At 39.9% G+C, this 27,929-nt stretch overlaps 1 protein-coding gene across 1 annotated transcript; it reads right to left on the reverse strand.

Moving 5' to 3' along the window:
• Positions 1 to 529: 529 nt before the first annotated feature.
• slc1a7a (solute carrier family 1 member 7a) lies at positions 530 to 27,857 on the reverse strand. Its single transcript, XM_068571135.1, has 11 exons — positions 27,717 to 27,857; positions 21,715 to 21,794; positions 10,929 to 11,144; positions 7,808 to 7,850; positions 7,110 to 7,341; positions 6,736 to 6,835; positions 5,640 to 5,873; positions 4,066 to 4,260; positions 1,969 to 2,103; positions 1,556 to 1,655; positions 530 to 796 (listed from the first exon to the last, which is right to left on the reverse strand). Exons 1-11 carry the CDS (start codon positions 27,855 to 27,857, stop codon positions 530 to 532), a joined length of 1,743 nt encoding a protein of 580 aa, XP_068427236.1.
• Between the last annotated feature and the right edge of the window lie 72 nt (positions 27,858 to 27,929).

Consider the following 27,929-nt stretch of genomic DNA (forward strand, 5'->3'; position numbering starts at 1 on the left):
ATGCTCAAAACAGGAAAAAAAAAATAATATTCTGCAAAAAACATACCAAACCGGATTGAAATTAGTAAAAAGAGATATGAGTAGACATCTTCTGTCCACAGAGGGATAGGTTCCTTAAATTATATCTGATATCAGCTATTGTGCTCTCCATTTCTGTTCCTCTAAATTGGGCTGACTCACAGATCTGAAACCTGAAACCTTGAGCAGGATGAGCTCTCCTGTTTGAAGTGACTGTGAGCTAGAGCAGCGCACTGTATCCCATAATACATTTCTGATGAATATGTACACACAGACAAACATACACAAATGTGGGTTGTTATTTAGGTTATGTAGAAAAACAAAAAAAAAATCGTCTTTTTTTTTTCTTTTTTTCTTCCCAGGGTCATTTGTATTCATCCACCTGAGGCTGCGCTCCTTCTCGGAGGGAAAATGCATGTGAACTTAATCAGCTCAATCTTTAATATGTCTTCCTCTCCTGCAGGTCCTGCAGCTGGAGACGTGTCAGTAGCTGTTGGCAGGGCAGCCGCTTTTATACATTAGTCTCCAGCCCGTTCATATCGATGGAACAGTGTTCCTTATCCCTGTGCTCTCTCTTGTGGTGAGAGGAGTGAGCGTGTTTTTTCTTCTCTTGTGGTCGGACGCCTTCCTCCAGCCGCATCAGGCGAGCCACATCTGGGGAGAGGTGGTCCGGCCTACTGCCCGGGGGAGGCGCCTGGTAGCAGCCGTTCTTCTGATTCTGGTAGGTCATCATCTGCTGGATGCTGATCATGGGCTTAGTTTCACAGATGAGAGGCACCTGAGGGACGCGGTGATCACAGAAGAGGAGAGGAGGAATCAGAGTCACATGAATTGGAAGTTTGCGGACATGTCTTTCATACAAAAAGGTTGGAAAAATGAATGCGTAGATTAAACGGCACACAGGAGAAGTTTTTTTCTTTCTGGAATTTCTGCCAGAAAGGGTTTTATTCCTACACAAACCACCATATTTTGCTAAACCTAACCAAGTAGGTTTGTTCTGGCAGAAAGCCCTAAAAACAAACTTCTCCCATGTGCGATTACACTGCTGTCACACAGACAGATTAAATGGCACGGCGCCAAGTGTATGACTATAAAAATGAACCGTAGTCTTCTGCCACTTGTACACATATTCACCATTATCAGAATAATTTGGGGTTTGACTTCCAGCTGATGAACGAGAAAATGTAAATTGATGGTAAAAAGTGTATAAACATTCCAGCATCCATTTACTACAATTTTCTTTGACAATATTCTCTATTCAGCCTGAAATGAGAAGATTGGTACCACGCTCTATTTGTTAAATACTGTATGCAGCCAGGGCTGGGTGTCAATTAGCCTAGCTTAGCATAACCACGAGGGAAACAGCCGGCCCAACTGTGCACTTAGACAGAACACACACAAGCCGTCTGTGCCTAATTGATTGCATTTATAAACAATGTTATATACTAAGAACAACTGACCTACATAATCACACATGCAGGTCTAAACATCCGTAAGAAGACAACACAGACGGTTTATTTGCTTTGCAGGATCTCACCTGTTCCCCTTCTTTGACAAAATCTTTCCTGCAGATATGAGCCATAATGCCTGTGGCCAGAGCGTCGCCCATCACATTGACCATGGTCCTGAATCGATCCCTAGATGATAAAATGATATAAGTCATCCGCATTATATCATTCATGATCTGAAACTAACTACGTCATTGCCATCCTTAGAGTTTAGAGAGTTGTTGGTCATCTGGTTCAATTTTCAGGTTTATGAGACTTATAATATTCCAATCTCTATATATAATAGAGTTTGGAATATATATATGTATATGTATTCCAAACTCTGGCTAATAAGCTAAATATTGCATTTACTGGGAGACACCTAACTGCCATAACCACATCCAAAGTGTGTGACTTACAGTATGTTCAATGTTTCATGATGGAAAGATTAACCCTTACTTACAAAGCCCAATCAACAGCAATGATGAGAGTGATGTCATCGGTGGGCAGACCCACAGAGGTCAGCACAATCACCATGGTGACGAGTCCAGCCTGTGGGATCCCTGCTGCACCGATGCTGGCTGCGGTGGCCGTGATGCTGAGATAACAGACAGAGGAACAGAGTGCGTTCAGTTTCATAACGTGCAGCAACCGAGATAAGACGAGATGAGGCGTACTAAGCTCGAAGGGATTTCTTGTGCCAGATTTTGCTGAAAGATTACAACAGAAGAAGAAGAACAAAAGACAATAAACATATATGAACAATAGATTGATGTTTATCAAGTGTAAACAAAGTAATACTGACACAAGTTGAAAATAGCAATAAGGTAATATAGGAAAAAAAAATGTTTCATTGATGTTCTTTCTGAACTGAAGGGAAGAAAAGACGTTGGACAGCTTTCCATTCAAGCTCGGCACGTTTGCAGTTTACACTGAATCTCCAGCTGACATTTTAACCACCAGCTGACTTGCTTTAACATTAAAAGGGGGTGTTTTCAAACAACCTAATGCCCCTCAAAATAAAGCAGTTAGCTCATAACATAATGTGCCTTGCCTTTAGAAGACATGCTATTATTAGTTAGTTCTTTAGTAACGTAGTCGAGCACGCTCGCGCAGTTAAAAATACATTTTCATCCATTTCTTACACTTTTGCTCTTTCGTCCACATTTAAATACAAGTACCACTCTTACTACAGTCCCATGTCAACTGTGCCAGTATGTGGGGAAATGCAAAGCTTAACAGGCCCATTATGGCTACTTACAGCTGCTTAGCTATAATTGGAAAACTACTGCTCAGGACAAAGTTAGATAGGGTTTAGTACAAAGAACATTCAGGCGCGTTCTCCAAAATGGGCATTTAGGTACATTAGTTTGCACATTTGGGCGAATCTGTGCCATTTGAATTTTCTCATGTAGCAAACCATATATTTCACTTGTATATTACTCATGGTTTTCAATACATCCAAATACAGAAGTTTTGGTTATGTTGTTTAATATATTTGATTATGATTTATGTCAAACAAACACAAATCTACTAACTGGTTTTGTTGCCTAAACCTAAGGTTTGTTTGGTTCTCTCTGAACGTAGCTAACCAGCATATTGCCTTCACTATTTTACTTTAGGTGCATCTTATTTGACATACCTGTAAGTAACGTTCTCAACGCAGTCATTTTTACAATGTAGCAGTCGGACTTGTTATAAAGTCAAGTATTTAGATCCTTTAATTTCATGATTAAGTAAATGTTTTGTTCCAGACCTGGACCTCTGAGACAAACTGTCCCTCTGCAGGGCTGAGGGGGTGAGGGTTGGGGTTGGGGTTGGGGTTGGGGTTGGGGTGAGGTTAGCATGCAGATGGAGCAGCTTCATGGTCAGCAGCCAAACGGCACGGGAACAGGATGCAGAGAGAGGGAAAAATTATTATAATTCTGGCGTGACAAGAGAGATGAGTAATACAGGTCATATGGGTTTTACCGCCAGAGGGATTATGAGGGAATGGCAGACTGCCGGCATGAGGAGAGGTCCGCTTAATGTTATTACAGTAGGACATGTCATGAAATCAGAGGAGGAACCGACCATTTTCCTGGACCTGAGTGGGCTTGTTTACCTGGTTTAAAAGTTATGTGGTTGGTGACGTTGGTGGGAGGAGGACCATTGGTGTTGTCTGTCTGTCTGTCTGTCTGTCTGTCTGTCTGTGTCCACGGGGCTTCCAGACTGATTTAGCAGAAATCAGATCAGACTAAGAAGCTCATATGAGGAGTAATCTGTGTGACATTTACATATATGTGTATCTAGTAAATCCCATAATGTTTTTTATTAATTCAGAATTAAACTAAATATGTGACGACAGATTAATTCACGTTGCACTCAAAACACCACAAGTATGCCTGCACCAATCTTTTTGACCAAGATAGGTGGAGTGGCCCTTTAAGCCCTTTGCTTTTTTCACAACTTCTTTTGTCGTTCAACAAAATGCATTAAATCATATCCACTGATGTCCAAAAAAAGATTCATCAGTTTGCTCTTTGGTTTTGGATAAAGGTCTAAATTCAGCCGGCCTCACCTGATCGTGATGATCTGTCCAAAGTCAAGCTCATAATTATTCACTTGGGCGATGAAGATGGCTGCCACGGCCTCGTAGAGTGCGGTGCCGTCCATGTTGATGGTGGCCCCGACAGGCAGCACGAAGCGGATGATGCGTCTGTCGATGTGGTTGTTCTCAAGGAGGCACTTAAAGGTGATAGGCAGAGTGGCAGAGCTGCAGCAGGAAATAATGATGATAATAATAATCAATCGATTTTCTAAAAACACCAGCAGTGCCATAAAACTGCCTCATATATGTACATTTATGAATGTGTTTATTCACTAGATTGATTTAATTTAAAAAGCTGTTGAAATTAGAAGCAAAAACTTAAAGCATGTGACATAAATGTTTTTCACTTTTGTACCTCTTAAACACACACACACAGTTTGTGTTTTGATAGAGGACAATGATATTACTGTGGTTGATATACATATACTGTACAAAACATAATGTCAGTGTACCAAACATTTACATATTCAAATAATGTTGCACAAGAGCCAAATAGCCAGTGTGCATCAAAATACAGATCTTTAAAATGCTGTGATGAATGTGTGATAAAAATCTTAACTTGGGTAGTTAAGATAGTTAGACAGGTAGTTTTTGCACCTGACAGGAGAGAATTTAATAACGCTTGTTTCAAGAGACTGATTGGAAACCTGGGATGACCACTGATAATTATTACAAATGTTGCTCACCCCATTGAAAAGCTGAAGTGTAGTGTTGTTGGAAACATCAATTATATAGACAATACAGCCAACATAAAAGACAGCCTTGAATTGGCGTAAGAGGTTTAAAAGGGTTGAAACCCACTAACATCCATTTAATTCAAGGACTATTTCATCCTCCACTCCATTTACAGAGGTAACATACAGTGCATCTGGAAAGTATTCACAGCGCTTCACTTTTTCCACATTTTGTTATGTTATAGCTTTATTTCAAAATAGATTAAATTCATTTTTCCCATCAACAAATCTATTAGAAATAAAGAATGAAAATATAACATGTACATAAGTACTCACAGCCTTTGCCATGATGGGAGAAACTGCCCAGAAATAGGTTTGCCAAGCTTGTAGCATCATACCCAAGAAGCCTTGAGGCTGTAATCGCTGCTAAAGGTGCTTCAACAAAGTATTGAGCAAAGGCTTTGAATACTTATGTACATGTTATATTTTTGTCCTTTATTTATAATAGATTTGCAAATATTTCCCCCAAACGTTTTTCATTTTTTTAGTAAGGAGTTTAGTGTGTGCATGTTGAGGGAAAAAAATAATTTAATCAGTTTTGAAAAAAGGCTGTAACATAACAAAATGTGGAAAAAGTGAAGCGCTGTGAATAGTTTCCAGATGCAATGTAATTTAAAAGCACGTCTATATTCTAACTTTGGCAGGAAGGTATTCCTCAAATTCTAGTGAACCTTAAATTGAAGCTCATTTTTATTTAATGGTTGTAAAAAAACATTAAATGTGTACAAATATTTTCATTTTCGGAAAAACTCCGGGATTCAAATAATTTTTGATCTTATACAGAGAGGGAAACAAACAAAGCAAGCCTACCTGGAGGAGGTGGCCAAGGAGATGAGCAGGGCCTGCAGAATGCCTCTGATGTAAACGATTGGGCTCTTCTTAGTGATGAAGAAGTACATGGCCGGTAGGATGAATAAACCGTGTAGCACCAAACCCATTACTACCGTAATGGCGTAAAAACCCAGCTTTTTCCCCATGGCGGAAGGGTCATCCATCTCCAAGATCTTACCGGCAACCAGAAACACAATCCCAAAGGGGAAATACCTGTGAGGGAGGTAAAGTACATGTTCAAATAATCAATCCATGTTTTAATTAAATATGAGACTATTTCTAATCAAATTTGAACATCATTTATCTACTGTTCAACAAGACTTCTCCAACAGCCTTGCTAGAGGTCCTGTGAGGTCGTACATGAAGCAAATGCTAATATGCTCTCGGCGGCAGTGCTAACAAGTGGCAGGTATGGTGTTCAACATGTTCAACATCTTTGTTTTTCAGGCTAACTTTTACTAATTACCGTGAACCCAACTTATTATTTTTAAAGGTGTTTGGTAATTTTGGTCACATTGGCCAAATGAAACAACTTGATGATGATACAGAATCAAAAGTTAAGGATCACCAAAGCTATTACAGTGACTCCTTTGGGGGGCATGACTGCCTGGAACACATGTTATGACAATACTTCTAATATTGGTGAGACATTGGACGTGATGACCAAAGTCACAGAGATACATTATCTCGCCAGGACTATCTGAACAAAATGTTCTGCCAATGCATCAGAAAGATGTTGGGATATTTTTGGCTTACTGGTGCTGCTGAAAGGACGATGATTCATCCCAAGGGCACCATGATTATCTGTACCAAATGAAACAACAATCTATCCAAGAGTTGTTTCACTAAAAACCAAAAATGAAAAAATTCAAAATGGCTCTGGAAAAGTCAAGAGATTCCCGATATCAGTAGGGTTCATTCTCTGGGGGGCACACATGCCTTTACTAAATTCCATACATCAAATCTAAGAATGAGATATTCCTAATGTTGTTTCAGCTGAAAGTGTAACAGCAAAGCTGCTCACAAAGGGTGTTCCTTCATTTTGTTGCTGTGTACTTCAAGACACAACTCTTACCAGATGACAATAGCAACAATCTTCAAAACTGCCTCATTCACACTTTGGCAGAAGTTAACCAAAGCGCTTCCATTGGGTCCCATTCTTCCTAACATTATTCCTGGGTTGGGAGAAAAAACAAAAACCAACATTGGTTGCATTGATGAATTTTTAAATATGTCAATCATACACATCATGATGCATTTAACTGTGGAAATTGAGGAGTGTCATCATTTTGTTGCCTTCCTCGTGGGAGCACAACACCTTCTAAACTAATCTATTCAGAGAGTTTGTTAGCAAGACTGCCATTATGTAATTTCACATATGTATTTATGTACATTGTGTATGTTACTCAGTGGATGTGTGTGTGTGCAGGATCCATTGCGACCTCTTACCCATAGTAGCGGAAAAAATGACAATCCCCAGCACATTCATGCCTTCGCTGGTACCGGGGGAGGTCTTCATTATGACGTCAGGTGGCGGCGTGAGATCCAGGGAGAAATTCTGGATATCTGTGCCGTTGTCATCTTGGATGCCGTAGATGTAGACCCTGCGTGTGGTGGTCTCATCCAGGAGCTGAGCCACCGTCGGTTTGAGGATGAGCTCGGGGACTCTCTGGGTTCGATACTTGAAACCAAAAACACAGCACAAGCCCTAGATCAGCAAAGTATTCATGACAGAGATGTCCAAAGCAGCAGAATGGTAAATGACCATAAACACAATAGACTGTGTTATTTCATTAACTATGTTTCTATGGTATTTTCTAATAAAGATAACACTTTTTATTATGTGCAATCCCGTTTACTAAATATCATATGTTTTTACAATTCATCCAAAACAAAGAATTGCTTGACACATTACATACATACACTGACTTGCGTTCTTGTAGTAAGTTAGATAGTAAGATGTTTATATAAGAAGCTATCAGCAGCAGCCAGTTAGCCTAGCTTAGCATAGCATGAAGACTGGAACTAGGGAATCAGCTGGCCTGTTTCCACATCACTTCTATATTATTGAGGCTGTTCTTTGGGTTCTGAACATCTTTTGGGATTTTTCTTTGAAGCGTTTCTTTGCCTTCAACTTGTTGACTTACCTGTTGGAAAGTTGCCTGAACCAGATTGGCTGGAAACATGTTGCTGGGGAAGAAAACGTTGAGATTTTTTAAAAGTCCCTCAGATATGACTTTATATGTTTTTATATACATTTTTATATTCTCAAAGTGTAGTTTTAACTAAGTGAAGGCCAGGTCACACTGAATGAAAATATATAACTGACACAATCAGTTAATTGCCACTGTAATGTCACTTGTACCTGCAGTCCACTCATTACTTTTCCACATGAAAGTAAAGTAGTTTGTGCAGTCAGTCAATGTGTTTTGCCTTTTTGATCTTGGCTAATGAAAATCTTCACAATCTTCATTAATTCCCAAATTGACAGCTCCTTTGATAGTAGAAAGGTTAATAACCCTAAGCGCACTCTCGTAGATTCATCTCAGCAAAGCAAAAGCATAATTAGTGATCTTCTAGCCAAGAGGCAGCAAAGAAGACTCAATGATAAATGAGCAGGGAGGAGTGAAACCTGAAGACGGAGGAGCAAGTGGATGGATGAATGTGAAAGGGATTTATATATACATGGATTGGAATATGGAGGCCCGGCAGCAACTAGACAGAGCTAAGATTAACTCAGATTTGACTCATCCAAGGAAACTCAAATAAAACCAGGTTGGGTTACAGTGACACTGCTTTTCTGTTTTGAAGTTGGCATGTCCTCCATGTAACTGAGTGGATGTCCGCTTTCCTCCCACAGCGCAAAGACATGCAAGTCAGCCTAATTATCGACTGTAATTTCCATTGACAAATAATAAGGAACTTGTTGTGTATCTAAAAGAACATTTGTTTTACATTGACCACTATAATACTGCAGTAAAACAAGTAGAATGAAACAATATATTCTTTAGAATAAACATTACACAGAGAAAAAACTAACCACGACTCAAATTAAAGATGATTCACACACACACAAAAAAAAGATTTCATCACAGTTGGAGCGGATACACTGCTTCATACACGTAATGCATCTTGACCACATACTGGTGCACTGTTGTACGTTCCCATTATCATGCTTTGTAAGATCTGGCCTGCTCGTCAGCCGCACATTGAGGCTGAGAGCTCTGGGAAAAGCTAATGACACGCCAGCAAGTACTAAAAACCTGTACTGAACACTTAATGCCTTTACTCTTAATAACAACATGTACAACACTAATGTGAGAAAGTGGGAACACTATAGAACACAATAACACAAGTAGCAATGACGAACACAGTGCGAGTTTCCCTTCATGCCGACCTCAGGCGGCTGCAACTCAAACACTATTAAATAATGATTTTAAATTGAATGAAAACTTAATGCATTGCTGATAATAAATAGTACTTTGGTTGAACTCTTTAACTAAAATGAATTCAATTATTTCAGAATTACAAAGGACCAACAAAACAGACAATTTATGAACAGCGGCTTTGTTATGCATTCAGTGGAGCGCAGACTGCTGCTGAACACCAACTGCTGGCTGTTGAATAAGATTCAGTTCGTAGCGTTGTTAGTGCGTAGAAGAACAGAATCAGCATGCCATTAGTACTGGCTATGAATCCCACATCAACACAGAACTCAGATAACAACCTAATTACAAGACACAGACATAGACACAGAAAGATTAAAAGGCATATTGTGTTCTACAGTTAATGCATTCAACAGAGTGACTTAAAAGACATATGGCAAAGATATACGGGGACAATAAACTCAGGGGACTGTAGTCAGTGTGCTGCGTGGATTTGACCACTTAACCACTCAGCAGCCTATCTCGTGTCTGAGCAGGCTAATGAACCACTCTGACCCCAGTGCCCCTAATACATCCAAGTATACACACATATTCACGCTAACTGTGTTCATTATGCATACTTACACACAGACACACACACACACACACACATGACTGCAGACAGTTGAGACCCTTTGTGAGTGTACCGATATAGTATGCCCGCATGATAGATAAAGGCTGTAAAGAAGCTTTGCGAGATAAATCCACAGCACAGCTGTGCTCTGTAACACACACACACACACACACACACACACACACACACCCACACACACACACACACACAGAACTTATGAATGTCAGAGTTCACCTCTGCCTCATGATCAGTACATAGTTGGATTTCGTGGCCTGGTCAGTGTATTACTCCCTCTTTTTACATTCAGATTGAAACTCATTGACGTATAATTTATTCTTAGCATAATTGGATTACAGATCAACTTTTTTAATGACGAAACATGAATTATTTTTCAATCGTTCGTGGTCCATTGAGCATTTGTGATGCACGGCACCGCGTCAAGCCAGCAGCTCGGTCGCTCTCTGCGTTGCACGCCGCAGACTTTAGCCCACTGACCGAGTGTCACACTGACACAGCGGCTCTCAGGGCCTCACCGCCGTGCTCCTCAGTGTCCTGCTGACCGCGGTTCACCTCAAACACTCCATCCTTCAACAGCACTAATTAGCTTAGCACAATAACCCATTGGCACACGAGGCTCCAGGCTTTGCGCTCTGACCTCAAGCATTACTCCCGTTTTAGCCCACGTGAAACAGCACTGATCTGGAAATAGACATGTCACATCCACCTTAAACACAGCCTTAAAGAGGCCGTGCAGGTTGAAGGTTACAAGAAGAAACTTATAGTTACTTTCAGTGCGTATAATACATTTTTATTGTCTGCTTTAATATGTTCAGGAGTCAATAACTCAATTTGCCTTTTTTTACAAAATCTGAAGCAAGCACACTGATAATGTCTTCATTTAATTGTCTCTTTGATAAATTCCTATACTTATAGATTTTGATTTGTTTATTTTCATTAAAATTTCTTCATGTGATTTGTTGGGGTTCTTTTTCCCACAACTCAAGCACATTTCATTGTATTTGATTAAACAATGTTTTGCTTTCTCATGTTGTTATTGGAGATCATGACCATAGAACATTTCCTTTTTTGTACACCTCCAACACATAAAAGATAAACAAGAAACTCCAAATTATAAAAAAAAAAAAAAAGAAACCATTATATTCCCAATTTCTGGCACTCCTTAAATGTTGTGATTTAATTTGACACTTTCCTATGAGGATGATTTCCTCTGCGCTAACATGTGATAGGAGATACGTGTCAGTCGTTTACCGGATGAGATCCAGCAGAGCGTCAGCGGAGCTGGTCATCGGCTTCTTGCTTTCATCAGAGTCCTCCTTCTGAGCGGCTCCACCTGGGTGGATGATGTACACCATGACGATGCCCACCACCACGGCAACAAAGGTGGTCCAGAGGTAGTAGGAGATGGTCATGATGCCCAGGCGGCTGGAGCATTTGGCATCCAAGGCAGCCAGACCTGACATCAAACTGAAGTATGGAGAGCAAGTGGAGACACGCAGAGGCACAGGCACGAAAATCAGGGAGACAAAAAGACAGGGAGGTGGAGGTTATTGTTTGAAAGGAAGGAGGACTTTGGGAAATCACTGATAAAGAATGTATTTGTTCAACCTCCGTTTTCAAGGGGGTATTTTGAAAAGACAACCGTATGCAGTTGCAGATGTTCAGGTTCATGAATATATTACTGACTAAAAGGTTCACAAGTCCAGACTTCACAAAGGCGCCACAGTGCATTATGTGGAAAACAAACCACCTAAATTCAAAAGACTCGGATGATTCTTAACCTGATTATTATAGTGAAACATTAGAGAACATCATTCAGGTTCAACTTCTATCCTAATAACATACTTTGTGTATGAATTACAAGGCTGTGGTTAAGCGTAAGACCATACTTTGACAAGATGGGACCAAATATGTCTATTTTCAAATCAGATATATCTTTATAAGATACAGGCTCTGCCGCTTCAGACAAGGCAATCTATCACACCTGGATAATGACAGAGAGAAGAATGCATCAAATGGAAGAAAGTTGCTCCCCAAAGCCGTCGGCCTCTTGTCATTTGTTCCTATTCTGTGATTTGTGAAATTGGAGATCAAGCTATTCAGAGCTTTGTCCCGCTCGCTTTTCTTTCACAGAAAGCCCGTGCTGTAATCATAATCATGATAAACAGAAGATCATCATTTGCATTCAAACGGGTTGCTTTGGGGGAGTTGTTCAGATATTATGTTTTGCTGCCTTGATGTGGTGACATTTGCTGTAAATCTACAAAAAGAACAAAAGAAGATGCATGCATACAACACTGATTACAGTAATGTAGAAATGCAGCATATGCCATGTGTGGGAAGGTGTTTAAATGGAGGCTTAGCAAGATGTTGAAGCCAGTGAAAGTACGAGAGCGAGTGAGAGAGAGAGAGAAGGAGAGGGAGAGAGAGAAAGAGAGTTGAGAGCCTCTTGAGCTGGAGTGACAAGATTTTCTCCCTGTTCAACGGGTAATCTGATTCGATTTGCCGAGCGCTTGGATGGGGCTGCTGAGTCTTTTCCTTGCAGTCTCTGCCTGCGCCGCCACTTCAGCGCGCCATCCCTCCATTTATCACATCTGAAACGTCTGGCTGTCACAGTCACGTCGAGGATGAGTCTGCTCAACGCTTACATCTTCGAAAAGAGTGAGGTCCTGTTTGCCAGCCGTTTGCTGCTTGCACAGTTTTGATTGATGTAAAAACAAAAGTGGGGCCACCGGCATGTGAACATGCGCGTGATAGCAGCACATCCTTTAACCCACGAACAGTAAGCGGAACCATTGCTGGAAGAAAAACTTATTTACTCTCAACCAGTTACTGGTTCACAGATATATTCAGTCGTCATTGAACTGTCTCTGTTTAATCTTACGCACATACGCGGCATGTCTCCTGATAGCCACGAGACTGAATCTTTAGGTTTCTGTCTGAAAGAACGTGCAGTTCCTTTGTTATCATATGACCATTTCTTGCGAACCACTCTACGAGATGGGTTTTTGATAGTGGGTCGTGATGTGCATTTAAGAGGTGGTCCTTTGAGAGATCGCTGAGCAGACTTGGATACGCAATTAGTAAAGTAACACGTTGTGTCTCTGCTCCATGTGCTTGTTTTAATGATTTTACTCCGAGGTGTCGAGTGAATTTTTTTCTAACAATCATGAAAACATTTGTTTTTTTTTACTCCAAGTATAACATCTGTTTCAGCAGGAACGGTGGCTCTCTGCATGTCCAAGCCAAACAGTCCTAGATTAATTTTCCCACATCATTAAAATTCTAGACCAGGTTGGCCATCCGCTTTGAAAGATACAAGTAACACATAGTGCGGGGTATTCTTTCCAGTAATTACTTTCTTGCTGAGAGTTTAATGAGAAAAAAAGTAAAGTTTGGTTGTGAACACAAATATAAATGTAATGACGCCTGCTAGAGTATAGTGAAATATGTATTATTTCCAAGCAAGAACCTGGTTATATTCATCAAATTATATATCCAGCTAAAAATGTTCTCTGTCATGAATCCATGGCTCGAAATTGGAACGTATTCATGCAAACCTTAAATATGTCTGTTGGGTCGTCAAATTATTCTTTCTGAGCTGACCAACTGGACGCAAGCACAGACGCACACAAGAAGTGCACCAAACCCACTGATACAGTATGTTCCTCATCTTGTCAGGTTGAGTGGAGTGAGAAAAATAATAATGGTCCTTCATGATAAAAATAGCTACCACTGTTGCTACATTTATGATGCATTCACACACCTGCAAATTATTATGTTCTTGTGCGTTTGAATAAATCACGTACATGAATGACTGCAATGTGTAATGGTTATATGTATATAGTGCACGTAAATAGCAGTATATGGCTGTGTTTATAAAAAGGGTCATTGTGGGCCAATCATTTCTTTGCTAGTATCTGAAGGAAGTGTGCTTGGTTAGCCACAGTGGGATCACCGCCCATCATGATTTGAATTTTCTATCGCAGATATTACAGACTGCAGCAAGTGGACTGACTTGCAAGTTAAATTTACATATATTCCGCAGACCATCTATGAAACAGAAAAGCTCTTGTTGCTTTAACCGAGTGATGTGACTGGAATTATAACATGAGAAAGATGGACAGCTTGTGTAAAAACACCTTGTCCCATTTGTTATATCAGACAACCAGTGCAGCTGCAGCACTGATCATGTCGGCGCTTGTCCCGGCTGGTCAGGGATTAGACAACTACCAGCAGGAAAATCAGAATGTTGAAAGTAGAAAGTCAAGCGGAGGTAGATTGATGGCACAACAAAACATCAATCTTCTGGCAAATGCCCGACAAACGGTTTCAACTGAATTATAGGTCCAGATGTTTGATGCAGAGATTTTACTCTGCATCAAAACCAGAAACTGCAACCAGGAGGTCAAAAAAAAATTACATTTGCTTTTGCAGGGATTTACCTCCTGCTCCTCCTCCTCCTCCTCTTCCTCCTGCTGTTCATTTATATCTGATGATAGCAGTCAAGCATCGTATTTTTTTTAATGTGCCAGTCTTGTAAGTCGACAGCACGGAACTATGAATCTGAGAAAAAAAAAAACGTCAGAGTGAACTAACAACAAACATCAGTAAATGAATAAAATAAAAATAAAAATAAAAATAAAAATAAAAATAAAAATAAAAATAAAAATAAAAATAAAAATAAAAATAAAAATAAAAATAAATAAAAATAAAAATAAAAATTAAAAAAATAAAAATATGAACAATCTTTCAAATACAAGTTAATTGACAACTGTTTATTAAACTAACAATGTTTTTTAGGGCAAATTATTCAAATGAGTTGTTGATCCATCAGTAGATTACTATAAAGTTGAAAATCAAATTAACTTTAAGCATTTGTCTTAATGGGTTCTGTATTTTACTCGACTGCAGATACTATTAATAGTCTTGTTTTGAATATGAAGTCCCCTGACACGCGTTCAGACACACATCCATTGCAATGATAAATTGATTTCAATAATGAATTGATTTGATAAATTGATTTCAATGATAAATAATAGATACCCAAACAATAAATACATTATCTACTCATATTTCAAAAGTGGTTCTATGGGCAGGTTCTCAGTCAAAAGTCACTTTTGACTGAGAACCGCCAAAAAGACACATCATGATTCGTCGCCGCAGAGGATGTCGCCGTGCTGCCGGTGGCAGACCCATCATAGATGATCCAGCGACTTGCTCCGCGGCGACGAATCACGATGTGTCTTTGTGGCATTGCAAAACACAGTCACATTTTGGCAGAACCGGGGTCTTTATATGAACTCTTGACTCTGTGGTGTCACTGATGAGTTCACATTGAGATGACACGATCAAATAGACATGGGGTACTCAACTCAAATTCAGCTGGGTCCAGTTAGAGAGAAGTTCCTCCAGCAAAGGGCCAGAACATCACAAAAATGTCAAGCTTGCGCTTTTTGATTTTGTCCCATATGTGTATTTATTACACATTTCTAATTGATCTGGATTGATGATAAATAATACCCAAACAATAAATACATTATCTTCTCTTATTTCAAAACTGGTCGGGTTCTATGGCTGGGTTCAAAGCCAAAAGCGGGTTCTAAATTCAAGACTTGATCTAATAAATAAAGTAGAAACTAAGTTATATTCGGGTAGAAATAAATGGTTAACTAGTGTCTAAAGTGTCTAAATGTCTAACTAGTGTCTAAAGTGTCTAAATGTCTAAATTTCTAACTAGTGTCTAAAGTGTCTAAATGTCTAAATTTCTAACTAGTGTCTAAAGTGTCTAAATGTCTAAATTTCTAACTAGTGTCTAAAGTGTCTAAAGTGTCTAAATGTCTAAATTTCTAACTAGTGTCTAAAGTGTCTAAATGTCTAAATTTCTAACTAGTGTCTAAAGTGTCTAAAGTGTCTAAATGTCTAAATTTCTAACTAGTGTCTAAAGTGTCTAAATGTCTAAATTTCTAACTAGTGTCTAAAGTGTCTAAATGTCTAAATTTCTAACTAGTGTCTAAAGTGTCTAAATGTCTAAATTTCTAACTAGTGTCTAAAGTGTCTAAATGTCTAATATAACTAAGCTATATTTGGGTAAAACTAAATGGTTAACTAGTGTCTAAAGTGTCTAAATGTCTAAATTTCTAATGTCTAAATTTCTAATGTCTAAAGTGGGTGGGGTCTATGGGTGGGTTCTAAGTCAATAGTGGTCAGATTCGTCAGAAACTGATCAGAAACTGGTCAGGTTCTGTTAAAACCTGATCAGATTCTCCTAGAACCTGACCAGGTTTTACAATGTCACAAAGACACATCATGATTTGTCGACGGGGACGTGCTCTGTGGCGACAAATCATGATGTGTCTTTGTGGCATTGTAAAACACAGTCATTAACCTTTTGGGAGAACCGGGGTCTTTATATGAACTCTTGACTCTGTGGTGTCACTGATGAGTTCACATTGAGATGACACGATCAAATAGACATGGGGTACTCAACTCAAATTCAGCTGGGTCCAGTTAGAGAGAAGTTCCTCCAGCAAAGGATCACAAAAATGTCAAGCTTGCACTTTATTATTTTATGTGTATTTATTATTACAGATTTCTAATTGAACTGGATTGATAATAAATAATACTTACTCTAATAATAAATACATTATCTTCTCTTATTTCAAAACTGGTCGGGTTCTATGGGTGGGTTCTAAGTCACAAGTGGTCGGTCTCATAAGTCAAAAGCGGGTTATAAATTCAAGGTTTGATCTACATAACAAAGCAGGAACTAAGTTATATTCGGGTAAAAATAAATGGTTAGTAGTGTCTTGCCGCAGCATGGTGACGTGCTTTGGCACGGCGACGTCGGCGTCTCGACGTCTGGCGGCACGCCGACGTGCTGCGGGAAGAAGAAAAGTGGGAGGGTTCTATGTCTAAAGTGGTTGGTTTCTATGGGTGGGTTCTAAGTCAATAGTGGTCAGGTTCTTTTAGAACCTGACCATGTTTTACAATGTCACAAAGACACATCATGATTTGTCGCCGCAGAACACGTCAGCGGGTCAGCCGTGATGGGTCTGCCACCGACAGCACGGGGACGTGCTCTGTGGCGACAAATCATGATGTGTCATTGTGGCATTGCAAAACACAATAACCTTTTGGGAGAACCAGGATCTTTATATGAACTCTTGACTCTGTGGTGTCACTGATGAGTTCACATTGAGATGACACGATCAAATAGACATGGGGTACTCAACTCAAATTCAGCTGGGTCCAGTTAGAGAGAAGTTCCTCAAGCAAAGGTCCAGAACATCACAAAAATGTCAACCTTGCGCTTTTTGATTTTGTCCCATATGTGTATTTATTACACATTTCTAATTGATCTGGATTGATGATAAATAATACCCAAACAATAAATACATTATCTTCTCTTATTTCAAAACTGGTCGGGTTCTATGGCTGGGTTCAAAGCCAAAAGCGGGTTCTAAATTCAAGACTTGATCTAATAAATAAAGTAGAAACTAAGTTATATTCGGGTAGAAATAAATGGTTAACTAGTGTCTAAAGTGTCTAAATGTCTAACTAGTGTCTAAAGTGTCTAAATGTCTAAATTTCTAACTAGTGTCTAAAGTGTCTAAATGTCTAAATTTCTAACTAGTGTCTAAAGTGTCTAAATGTCTAAATTTCTAACTAGTGTCTAAAGTGTCTAAATGTCTAAATTTCTAACTAGTGTCTAAAGTGTCTAAATGTCTAAATTTCTAACTAGTGTCTAAAGTGTCTAAATGTCTAATATAACTAAGCTATATTTGGGTAAAACTAAATGGTTAACTAGTGTCTAAAGTGTCTAAATGTCTAAATTTCTAATGTCTAAATTTCTAATGTCTAAAGTGGGTGGGGTCTATGGGTGGGTTCTAAGTCAATAGTGGTCAGATTCGTCAGAAACTGATCAGAAACTGGTCAGGTTCTGTTAAAACCTGATCAGATTCTCCTAGAACCTGACCAGGTTTTACAATGTCACAAAGACACATCATGATTTGTCGACGGGGACGTGCTCTGTGGCGACAAATCATGATGTGTCTTTGTGGCATTGTAAAACACAGTCATTAACCTTTTGGGAGAACCGGGGTCTTTATATGAACTCTTGACTCTGTGGTGTCACTGATGAGTTCACATTGAGATGACACGATCAAATAGACATGGGGTACTCAACTCAAATTCAGCTGGTTTCCAGTTAGAGAGAAGTTCCTCAAGCAAAGGTCCAGAACATCACAAAAATGTCAAACTTGCTCTTTATGATTTTGTCCCATATGTGTATTTATTATTACAGATTTCTAATTGAACTGGATTAATGATAAATAATACTTACTCCAATAATAAATACAACTTTTAGGGCACTTGAGCTGTTGACTTTTGTTTCTTATTGACAGGAAATGGAATAACTTGCCTGCTGATACTGAACACAGCCTTATATACATCGAGATCTCTATCCTCTCTGATATCAGTGAGTCCCATGTGTACAGCTGCCTTTGTGAGGTTTCAAGCACATCTACAGAAGATATGCCGAACGATAGTTTGACTATAACGGCTTACAGTCCTCCTTGCTGCACCTTTGCTGAGCAAAAATATTTACAGTAATCCTTCCAGATGAAAAGAATGAAGGCCGAGGGTCCTTGGAGTGTGGTTTCCCGTAACAATCCCAACAAGTGGCAGTGACACTGTGGCCTTTGCTTCAGAAGCTCAGCTCATTAGAGGCATATGACGCTCCGGGGTTATTGAAAGTCTCTCGATGTCACACTATGTCAACAGCTTCACAATTCGTCACACAGTAGTTGTACAAAATAAGCAGCTCACTACAACAAATGGTGTCTATTAATGGCCAAAAGACATTTGTCAGGCATCCAGGACATTCACACAAACGTGTCACAACACGGAGTGAATGATAAATAACATATTTTGACTGTAATAAGGTGTTGTTTCTTTATCTATGAGGAATTTCGACTTCGAGGCCTTTCCAAATCAACCCCTTGCTAATAAAAACAACCCTCAGATGAGGTGTAGATCCAGTCTTTTGGAGATGTGGGAAAACAGGCCCCATCAAGGTGCAGGCAAGAGAGGTGTGTTGCCATTGCTTAGTGTACAATACTAAGCAATAGAACAGACACGAGCTATGGAATTGATAAACAAACGATTGCTTTCTCTGTTGAGCGTTGTGCTCATAGTTTGGGTGACTGTGGGTTCATGGCCATCAGTGTCAGGGACCAGAGAAATCCTTTGTGCCCTATCGTACGTTGCTCTGTGTGTTTTGTCCGTCTCTCTGTATGCCGAGGAAAAGAAAAACCAAGTCACTGTAAACCTGTGACGGGCCGTGCATTTTGTACCATTTGTTATTGTTCATAAATACGCGCATGACAAGATTCTGCGTCATTAACGGACAATGTACAAACAAAGTATATATTCAACAATTCTATTCTTTTACAATTCTAATTCCATTTAATATGTGAAAAAAAACCAACCCTGAAACATAAGGAGGCGGTAAGTGGAGTGGCCATTGATTCTGCGTGACGTGTACATGGGATAATCTGGTTTCCGCTTTGGCGGGTGCGCAGATGGTGTTAGCGATGGGAAAAAAAAATAGGCACAGGCAGGCTATAGGGCTGGGGCGGATATTCACCCCTAGATAAGCCCTACTGTACCATGCACCATGTCAGCCAGCCAGGCGGTCTTTGCATCCCAATCTAGAAACACTCTGCAGTCATTGGTTCGTATGGCAGAAGAGAAAGACAAAGAAAGAAAAGCAGAATATCTCGCAAGACTGTATTATATGCCTGTGAATAAATTGACCTGTGTGTGAGGTTTCCAAAGATATTCACAGATGAAACAAATCATCTCTGGGTGGACCGGAGCAGCTCGAAAGGCCAAACGCCGTCATTGTCCATTTTTGCTTCAAACAAGTCAACGCCAAGAACACAGAGAGTGTTTCAGGCTCAACAGAAGCTCCAGCAGCCTGTGGGATGTTTTCCCTGATTGCTTTTACATTCCCATGTGCTGAAAAGATGTTTAACCTGGCAGGGTTTGGCACCCTGCTTACATGCATGTTTCAGATTAGATGTAATTAACCTTGCTTGTCCTCACGTGCCTCATGTTTGGCAGGAAAAGCTGCACTGAAGTGATCTGCCCTGAATCTGTGAAACTGGGAGAGTGGACCACTTGCATGAATAAATGCAAAAATAAGGAGTCTTACTACCCTTTACCTGTTGCTGAAACAACATAGATTGGTGACAGTAAGACAATCATCGCAGAGACAGACACAGACGGCCAGAATGAGACAGAGAGACAGCCAGAGGGAGACGGACACAGTGACGGAGGGAGGATTAACTTCTCATCCAGTCTTTGCTGTTGCATGGATTGTAAGTAGCTTATTGCACAAAGCACCCAGCATGTAACCGGTGTGTGTTTGCATGATTTGTTTTGGGAGTTTTTGTGTGTGTGGTGGACATCAGTGACCTCATGCAGGCAACTAAGAGCTTTGGGCCGAAAATAGTCAAAAGGAAAATCTGGCAGACTCTACGCTTCTAAGAATGCATCCAAAGCTATAAAAGGGCAACAGGTTTACTTCCATACACGCAGTACCCTAATCCTTGATATTGAAAAGGTAATTGGGTGCAGAAAGAAAAACTCATCTCGGTTGTGTTTTTCATCGACATGAATCGCCATCCAGTCATTTCTGCCAGTTGTCCGGCCCCACCTGTCTCCTTACCAGCCCTCTCTGTTAGCGCTGCTTGCTCCGTCGCTAACGCTGCGGCTGTTAAAAGGTGGATAAATTGTTTTGGGCGTCACAACCGACTGAAGCAGCAGTGAGATGGCCAACATGTTGTCGAGACTCTAACTCTTCATTCCTAACATAAGCACACGCTCAGCATTTTCAAGCTGAACTGCTGATCTTTTGTAATCCATTTTATTCAATCTTAGCTTATTTCTATCTTCTATTCTATTCTCTTTTTAAATCCTGTCTTTTTATATGGACTCGCGTTTCTTTTATATCTTGTCTTAATACCCTTTTGTTTTTATTTCTTATGTAAAACACTTTGAATTGCAGAAAGGCGCTTCACAAATGAACCAGCCTATACTTGTGTTTTAACAGTCATTCTCAAGAACACCGTGACAATAATACTGTAAACTTGTGACTCGAAGTCAAATCGGTTTGTGGAATAAAATTCAACCGAGCAACTAAAGTTATTTTGTTTTCTCATCCAGTCGGTGCAGAACCTCAGTGAGCTGTTTTTGTCCTCAATCACCACAAACAACTGTGTTGCATAGTGTCTCTGAGGCAATATAAAAAGCAACTCACATTACTATCAGAAAATGTCTTATTAGAGACTCTAATTTCTGAAAAGGCTAAACTCTCTGCTTTTCATGTATAGTACAGGGCTCTTCATAGAAGGTCCATCCATCCATCCATTACCCATTATCCATTCATGCTCACATTCACGCCTACAGGCGAATTAGAGTCCAGTTAACCTAAGCTGCATGTCTTTGGACTGTCTGAGGAAGCCGGAGAGAACATGCAAACTCCACAAAGAAGGACCTGCCAGACAAGTATACGAGTCCCGCCCAGACCGGGATCCGAACCCCGGCACCCTCTTGCCATCCACGACACCACCGTGCAGCCCACCTTATAGGTTAAACATTCAAAATCAATTCTTTCTGACGTCACAACAAAGTAAACCACTTCATTCTGCTGCAGTCTCACCGCTCTCAGCAGAATATGTAATTCACTGCCCGGCTTTGTTTCATCTATTCAAAATAAAATGTGAGGCGTGTAGGATTTCTCAGATGGTATATTTTCAAAACAATAGAGGGCTTTCTCTAAAGTTATTCTCCAAAGTAATGCACTATACTCTACATTATATCCAGTGACAGGTATGTCTGCTTTATAGTTAAGTTCACTTTAGTTTAGTTTGGTTCAAACCATTTCACTATGTGCATTACAATAAAACTGCAGAACATCAACAGCAGCTGATAGTGATACACAATTTTAAAGCAAATGTATAATTTTTACCTGGATACGACGAGAGGCAAGATCAACATTTTCAACATCCTCATCAGCAGCTCTCCGGGAAACTGGAAGTACTTCACCTCCTGCAAGTGACAGAGTAAAACACACTATTATATATATTGTGCTGGCAGTTTTTCTCTATATATATGTATATGGTGTGGGTATCCTTGTTAGGTATCTGTAATGCAATGTGCTCACGGCTGTGGAGTTTTTTTTCTGCACTGTTACAATATCAGTTGTCCAACAATCACTGCGCCACCATAATATCTAACACATTTAAATTAGTTTGACTGTCTGGCCAGTTATTTTTGCATGAAACAGAGTTCCACAGGCACCAATCCTTATCACTCATTTATTATTAAATATTTAACATAATTACGTTCATGAACTCGATGATCCTTCATCCATTCATTCCGTTATTAAATCCTGCAAGATTTTGCTGTTCACAAAAAATAGTTTGATCCTATGAAGAGGCAGAAAATAAAGGCCGATCTTAATTTGTTGTGATTGTTGACACTTTGAATGCTCATATTTGCACGTATTTGCTTCACTGCCTAGAGTTTGATAAGGAGATCGAAGTCACTCCTAAGTCTGTGTGAAGCTGGAGCCAGCAGCCGCTTAGCTCAGCACAAAGAAAAGACTTGTGGGAAAGCAGCTAGCCGAGCTTTGTCCAAAGGTTAAACACCTTTACAAACACGTGTAACACTTTATATTCATTTTGGACAAGATGGAGAACATAACATAAAATGTCATGCCGATATTTTTTCATCATCTAAGCACTGTTGCAAAAATAAGAAGCTTCAATCAAAACCAGACATCTGCCTAATTTTGTAACGTGTGCAGCTCGGAGTGCTGTCTCCAAACTTCTGACAGGAGCTAAGAAGAGAGAGAGAGAGCACATTGTGCAGCGGCTTTCAGTACAGACTTGACTTTTTGATTATTTTTCTCTCATATAAAAAACATGAATGTCTCTCCTTTCAAAACATATTTAGATCTACAAAAGCAACCACATATTTGGCCATCTGGCTTCCTTCTGTAGATTCAAGGTCTCAAACTATGTTCTTTGTTGATGAAATAGTCTCCAAGCGACTCTGATACTGTCTTATTTTAAAACTCTATTTAAAGTATGATAGGGGTTGAGACAAGGTTCTCATTAAGGTTCTCATTATTTCAAATATCTGGATGAAATATGATCTAAAGGCAACAAAAGAAGCAACTTATTCCCAAAGCAATGAAATGAAAAACAAAGACTCTGTGAGGCTGCAGAGCGGTGCCTTAAGCCAAATGCTAATATCAGCAATCAACAATGATGTATTAATAGAATAGCTTTACCATGTTAACCATCTTAGTTTAGTGTTTAACATTTTTTAATCTCCACGAACCCCAAGGATGTCTGAGCAACTTTAACGACAAACCGTCCAATAGTTGAAAATAGTTTGCAACAGTTTGTTGGAGGGTTGCTAAACACAGCAGACGTGTTCAATTCATTCTTCAACAGTCCTAGAAATGAAGGTCAAATCGCCAAATACTGCAACTTATAAGATTTCTTCTACTTCACGAGTCCTTTTAGTTAATTATTCACCACTGTTTATTCATATTATTAGGATTTGGATTCGGTCACTGTAGAAATGGAAAAGAGAGAGAGAGAGAGAGAGAGAGAGAGAGAGAGAGAGAGAGAGAGAGAGAGAGAAAGAGAGAGAGAGAGAGAGAGAGAGAGAGAGAGAGAGAGAGAGAGAGAGAGAGAGGTATGACATGCAACAAAGGTCTCAAAGCTGAAAGTGGAGTGTTGCAGTTCTAAAGCATGCCGTCCTATTCATTAGTGTTTTATCAAGAGTGAGATTTGTATGAAATACAGAAAGTTATACAAACTAAAGCACACTCCAAGGATGGAGTCTGCAAATTGGATGCAAATAGAAACCATTGGGCTCACCAACAGATAAAAGAGTGAAGGTGAACACAGACATTGCCCAACTTCACTTAAAGCTGCAGTGTTTAATATTGTTATTTGAAGACCGATGCGTAATATGAAAGGTGTCCGTAGTGACAAACCCACAAATAATAATCACCCGACTGTGCGGCTTCCCTCAGCTCTCACGAGCTCAAGAGAGTTTCCAGCTGAGCAGGCACTTTTCAGCCCAAAAGCTTTTGAAGTATGCTAAATAACACAGATACATTTTGGTTTAACGAAGGTTTTCCAAACAAGAACAAAATGTCTGCGGGCACTCAGCAAACCAAGTAGGTTAAAACACTTGTCACGGAGGTGTAAAGTTAAAGAGCATAGATTTAAAAACTTATCAGTTATGTAAGAATAATACGAAAAATAGAGAAAATAGGGAGGAAAAAAAAGGCAATAGGAAAACAAAACAAAGGCAAATTTGTACAACGAGATGATGGAGCAATAAAAGCTTTTTTGGAGAGACGAAGCTTTTAGGCCAAATGGTTGAGGGAGTGTGGAGTGGGGGTGTGTTTTGTGTTGTTATTTATCAGTCCGTGCACATATCAGAGTGTACATGAACGTGTTCATGCTTGTGTGTGTATGTGTGTGTGTCTGCACAGGAAGGACAAGCTGTCACTGAGTCCCTCATCTGGTGACAGTAGAACAAACACTGGCTGCTTTTGCTTGATGTCTGTGCTCTGTAAAATACACACACACACACACACACACACACACACACACACACACACACACACACACACACACACACACACAGTCCATGAGCTGGGATGTAAAATAGATAAAATAGATCATGTTAATGCATAAAGTTTGTGTTGCATCCAGCCTTTTGTCCAATCCCAGTGTTCTCGAGTGACATTTTGAGACATGCAATGTGTTACTAGCAATAAAAGCTGGGGTAATGTTAGAGCTGGGTGGCAGAGTCAAGCCAGTTCTACACTTAAGAAAAAAATACTAGCAAGAAATCAAAGAATCTGGTCATTTAAGAGACAATCCATCTTTGAATGTTGTTGCATTGTTAGATTGGGTGAGTGTGAGAGTTTCAGAGCTGTTTTTTTTAACACATGTGCTATAATTTATGCCAAATAAATCAATTACTAGTTCTTTCTTTCAGTTTGCCATTCGACTTGTCATAATTACTTTTCTAAAGAAGTTTCAAGTAAAGGATGTGGCGCTTAATCAATACATCATTTAAAATACAACGCAGTGTGTTTTCATCGTGTCAGTCTGCCCGCTGCCACACACTCGACTCTCAACCTCTTCCTCTCCATTCTACACTTAAAATAATAATATAACTACAGAGTGGATCACGGCTTTGCGCTTTTTTGTGAGTGGTACATGTTTGTGTCGGCAATGAGGAGAACATCGTGAAAGCCGCTGCGTGCCACGCTGTAACGTTTATTCAGCGCTTAAAAAAACCTATGCATGTGCTGAAAGCAATCAGAATTGTATGACAGTGTTATTACTACACCATACATATCAATATAGTAGAACATGATGAAGGTGGACTCATGATGAGAAGAATACAGAGAATCACACGCAATTTCTTCCCACTGCTTCAATTGATTGAATTTCTGATTATGAATAATACATACATAGTAATCTGCCCATACTCATATTCAAACTCCTAATCATAGGGTAATCTACACCTACATAAATATACACATATATAGTACATGATACATACGTGCTTACAATACCTTCATAAGGATGTATTAACTTGTATAATACTGCCAGCAGGCACATTTAAATAAATATAATCTCATTGATTTGGGTGATGAGGCACTTCAAATCAGCCGATACATTTTCCCAACACTGACGCAGTCTGATATTTTTTTTTGCATGCACAGCAAAAGCACAGTGAATATTCGTACTATAACGCGTTTGCTGTGAACGCAACGTTAGACTTTGCCGTGATTACGGACTTTGACTTAATCGGATGCATTCATGATGATCTCCTGCTCCTCAGCGGAGAGCAAAAGAGTCTGTTCCTCTGAGTTTATTCTCCATTGTACTGCCAGAACATCATAGTGTCAGGGCTCAATTATTCCCCTCTCTGAAGAGGAACGGCAATTATCCTGATGACGGACGTCTGGTTCGAATTAATGAGACCGCTCGCGGGCCGATGAGAAACCCAGTTAGCCTGACGTCAATCATCGCGGTAATTTAAGCTGGATAATAAGACATTTGATCGACTTCGTTGAACCCCGTACGAGGAATGGGACCCAGATCATGATGCAGTGATTTAGCCTTCTGGTAACATCAGTGACTTTGAGCTGTGAGCTGCAGAAGTAATTCTTACAAACTGACATTTTTCCACTTACGTGAGTGTATATTGTTTGCTCAAATACACATTGATTGAGTTGTGCGCCAACTCAATCAACTTTAGCCCTCAACACAGGGATCCGAATGATCTGAACTGTTCCTCTGTCTTGGTAGAAACTCATTTGACTGCATCGGCACGCTCAAACATGAATGGCAATACCTACACGCTTGTTACGTCATAATCCCACATAGGCCTATACCCGCCACCTCCTTCACCTTTTCCACCTTTTTAAGCACCCTTTAAGCTTTCCGTCACATTTAATTACGCACACACACTTTCCCCACAAATCAAACCTTTGTTAAAATTGTAACCTTTTTGTTCACGCCTTTCTTTGTAAATTTAGTCATTACCAAATTGCTTGGCGACATAATCATTATCTGCAGAATTGTAATTTCTCTGTTCATCTGCAGCCTCTCAGCATTCTCTGAATGACAACGATTACGTCCCACTTCCCATCCAGTGGAGTGTGAATTATAAAAGTGAACACAAACGGTATGTTGTTGACTTCATGTCTCTGTGAGTGATTGAGAACTAATCTCCCGACTGGCAATCCCTTTCATGGACGCACTGCGTCCAGCTGAGAAGCGTGGGCAATCTGATCGAATGATGAGTTTTGCAGAAGAAAGAAAATCAATTCTCTTGTCTTTTTCCACTGGGCCTCAGTGTGTCAGTCGCAGCAGACTAATTTACTTTTGGATGAGCCAATTTAATGCCGTTCAGTACTGTCACATAGTGATTTTTTTCTTCTTCTCTCATGAAAAATGTTTGAATGCTCTATTTTTGTTGTACAATCTTTTACAAATCCCGTGTGAACAAGGTGAATACCCTCTTTCACATGAATGGTCCTATTATGGTGATGAAACCTATACTTTGGTAGAATTAGATAGTCTTGACGAGGCATAAAGTGATGTTCAATGTGAATTTGTGTGTGATTGAGTGTGTGTGTTATAATTCCCATGTTATAGTCTTAAATAGTGCAGTGGGAAGGTTCAGCGGTATCTAGCAGTAAAGTTTCAGATAGCAACCAACTCAAACTTCTTAAGTGTGCAAAACATGTAGATCTATGAGGACCAACGTGAGAACGGCCCTATCTAGAGCCAGTGTTCGGTTTGCCCGCGCTGGGCTATACGTTAGGAATAAGGCGGCTGGCTTTGTATAAATAGAGGACCTGCTCCGCATATAAACGTCTCATTCTGAACTAAGAAAAACACAAGTCTTATTTTCAGTTCATTATACAATGAAAAAAACAGGTATTAATATAATATTCCATTTCCGCCTTAATGCTAGGTCAGGATAAAGGTTAGAGTTTGGCATGTAACAGTTATTATAAAGCCTCCTGGGATTGAAAGCGGGTCAATACAGAGCCCTTACAAAGATAACAATACATTTTTTGTGTGTGTTTTGCACAAAAAAGATGCAGATGGCACATTGTTCTCCACTAATGGATCGACATTTGTTTTTATTTGTGGTTTAAATGTGTTTGTGTGTGTGTTTGTGTGACTGGACACATGGAGTGGAGGTAATACAAAAGCAGATGCAGGGAGCAGGGAATTGCTTGTATTAGGAGTTGTGGTGTCCAAATACATTATGGCTTTTAAGAAGGACACAGGGGGTACACATTGGGGGGGTGGTTAAGGAAGGCAGTCGGGTGGGCAGGTGTGTAGTGTGTGTACGTGGGAGGGAACCAGGCGCCACAATCATCACCATGCAAGTTACACAACTGACCTGCTCGGAGAGCTGCTTGCCTCTGAGGAAGAAGCCCAGCAGGCAGCCAATGACCACGGCCAGCACAGAAAGGATGAGCAGTCCGTTCTGCTTGCAGACATTCTTCACCCGCCCCCAAACTTCATCCAGAGCCACTGCCATCCTCCTCCTCCACCAATTCCTCCTCCTGCTTGTCCTGGCCCTGACTGCTAGTTTGCAACCCTCCCTCCCCCC

Source organism: Clinocottus analis, unplaced genomic scaffold (genome assembly GCF_023055335.1).
Source record: "Clinocottus analis isolate CAN_PGR_092001 unplaced genomic scaffold, fCliAna1.0.p SCAF_11, whole genome shotgun sequence".
In the NCBI taxonomy this organism is placed as follows: domain Eukaryota; kingdom Metazoa; phylum Chordata; class Actinopteri; order Perciformes; family Cottidae; genus Clinocottus; species Clinocottus analis.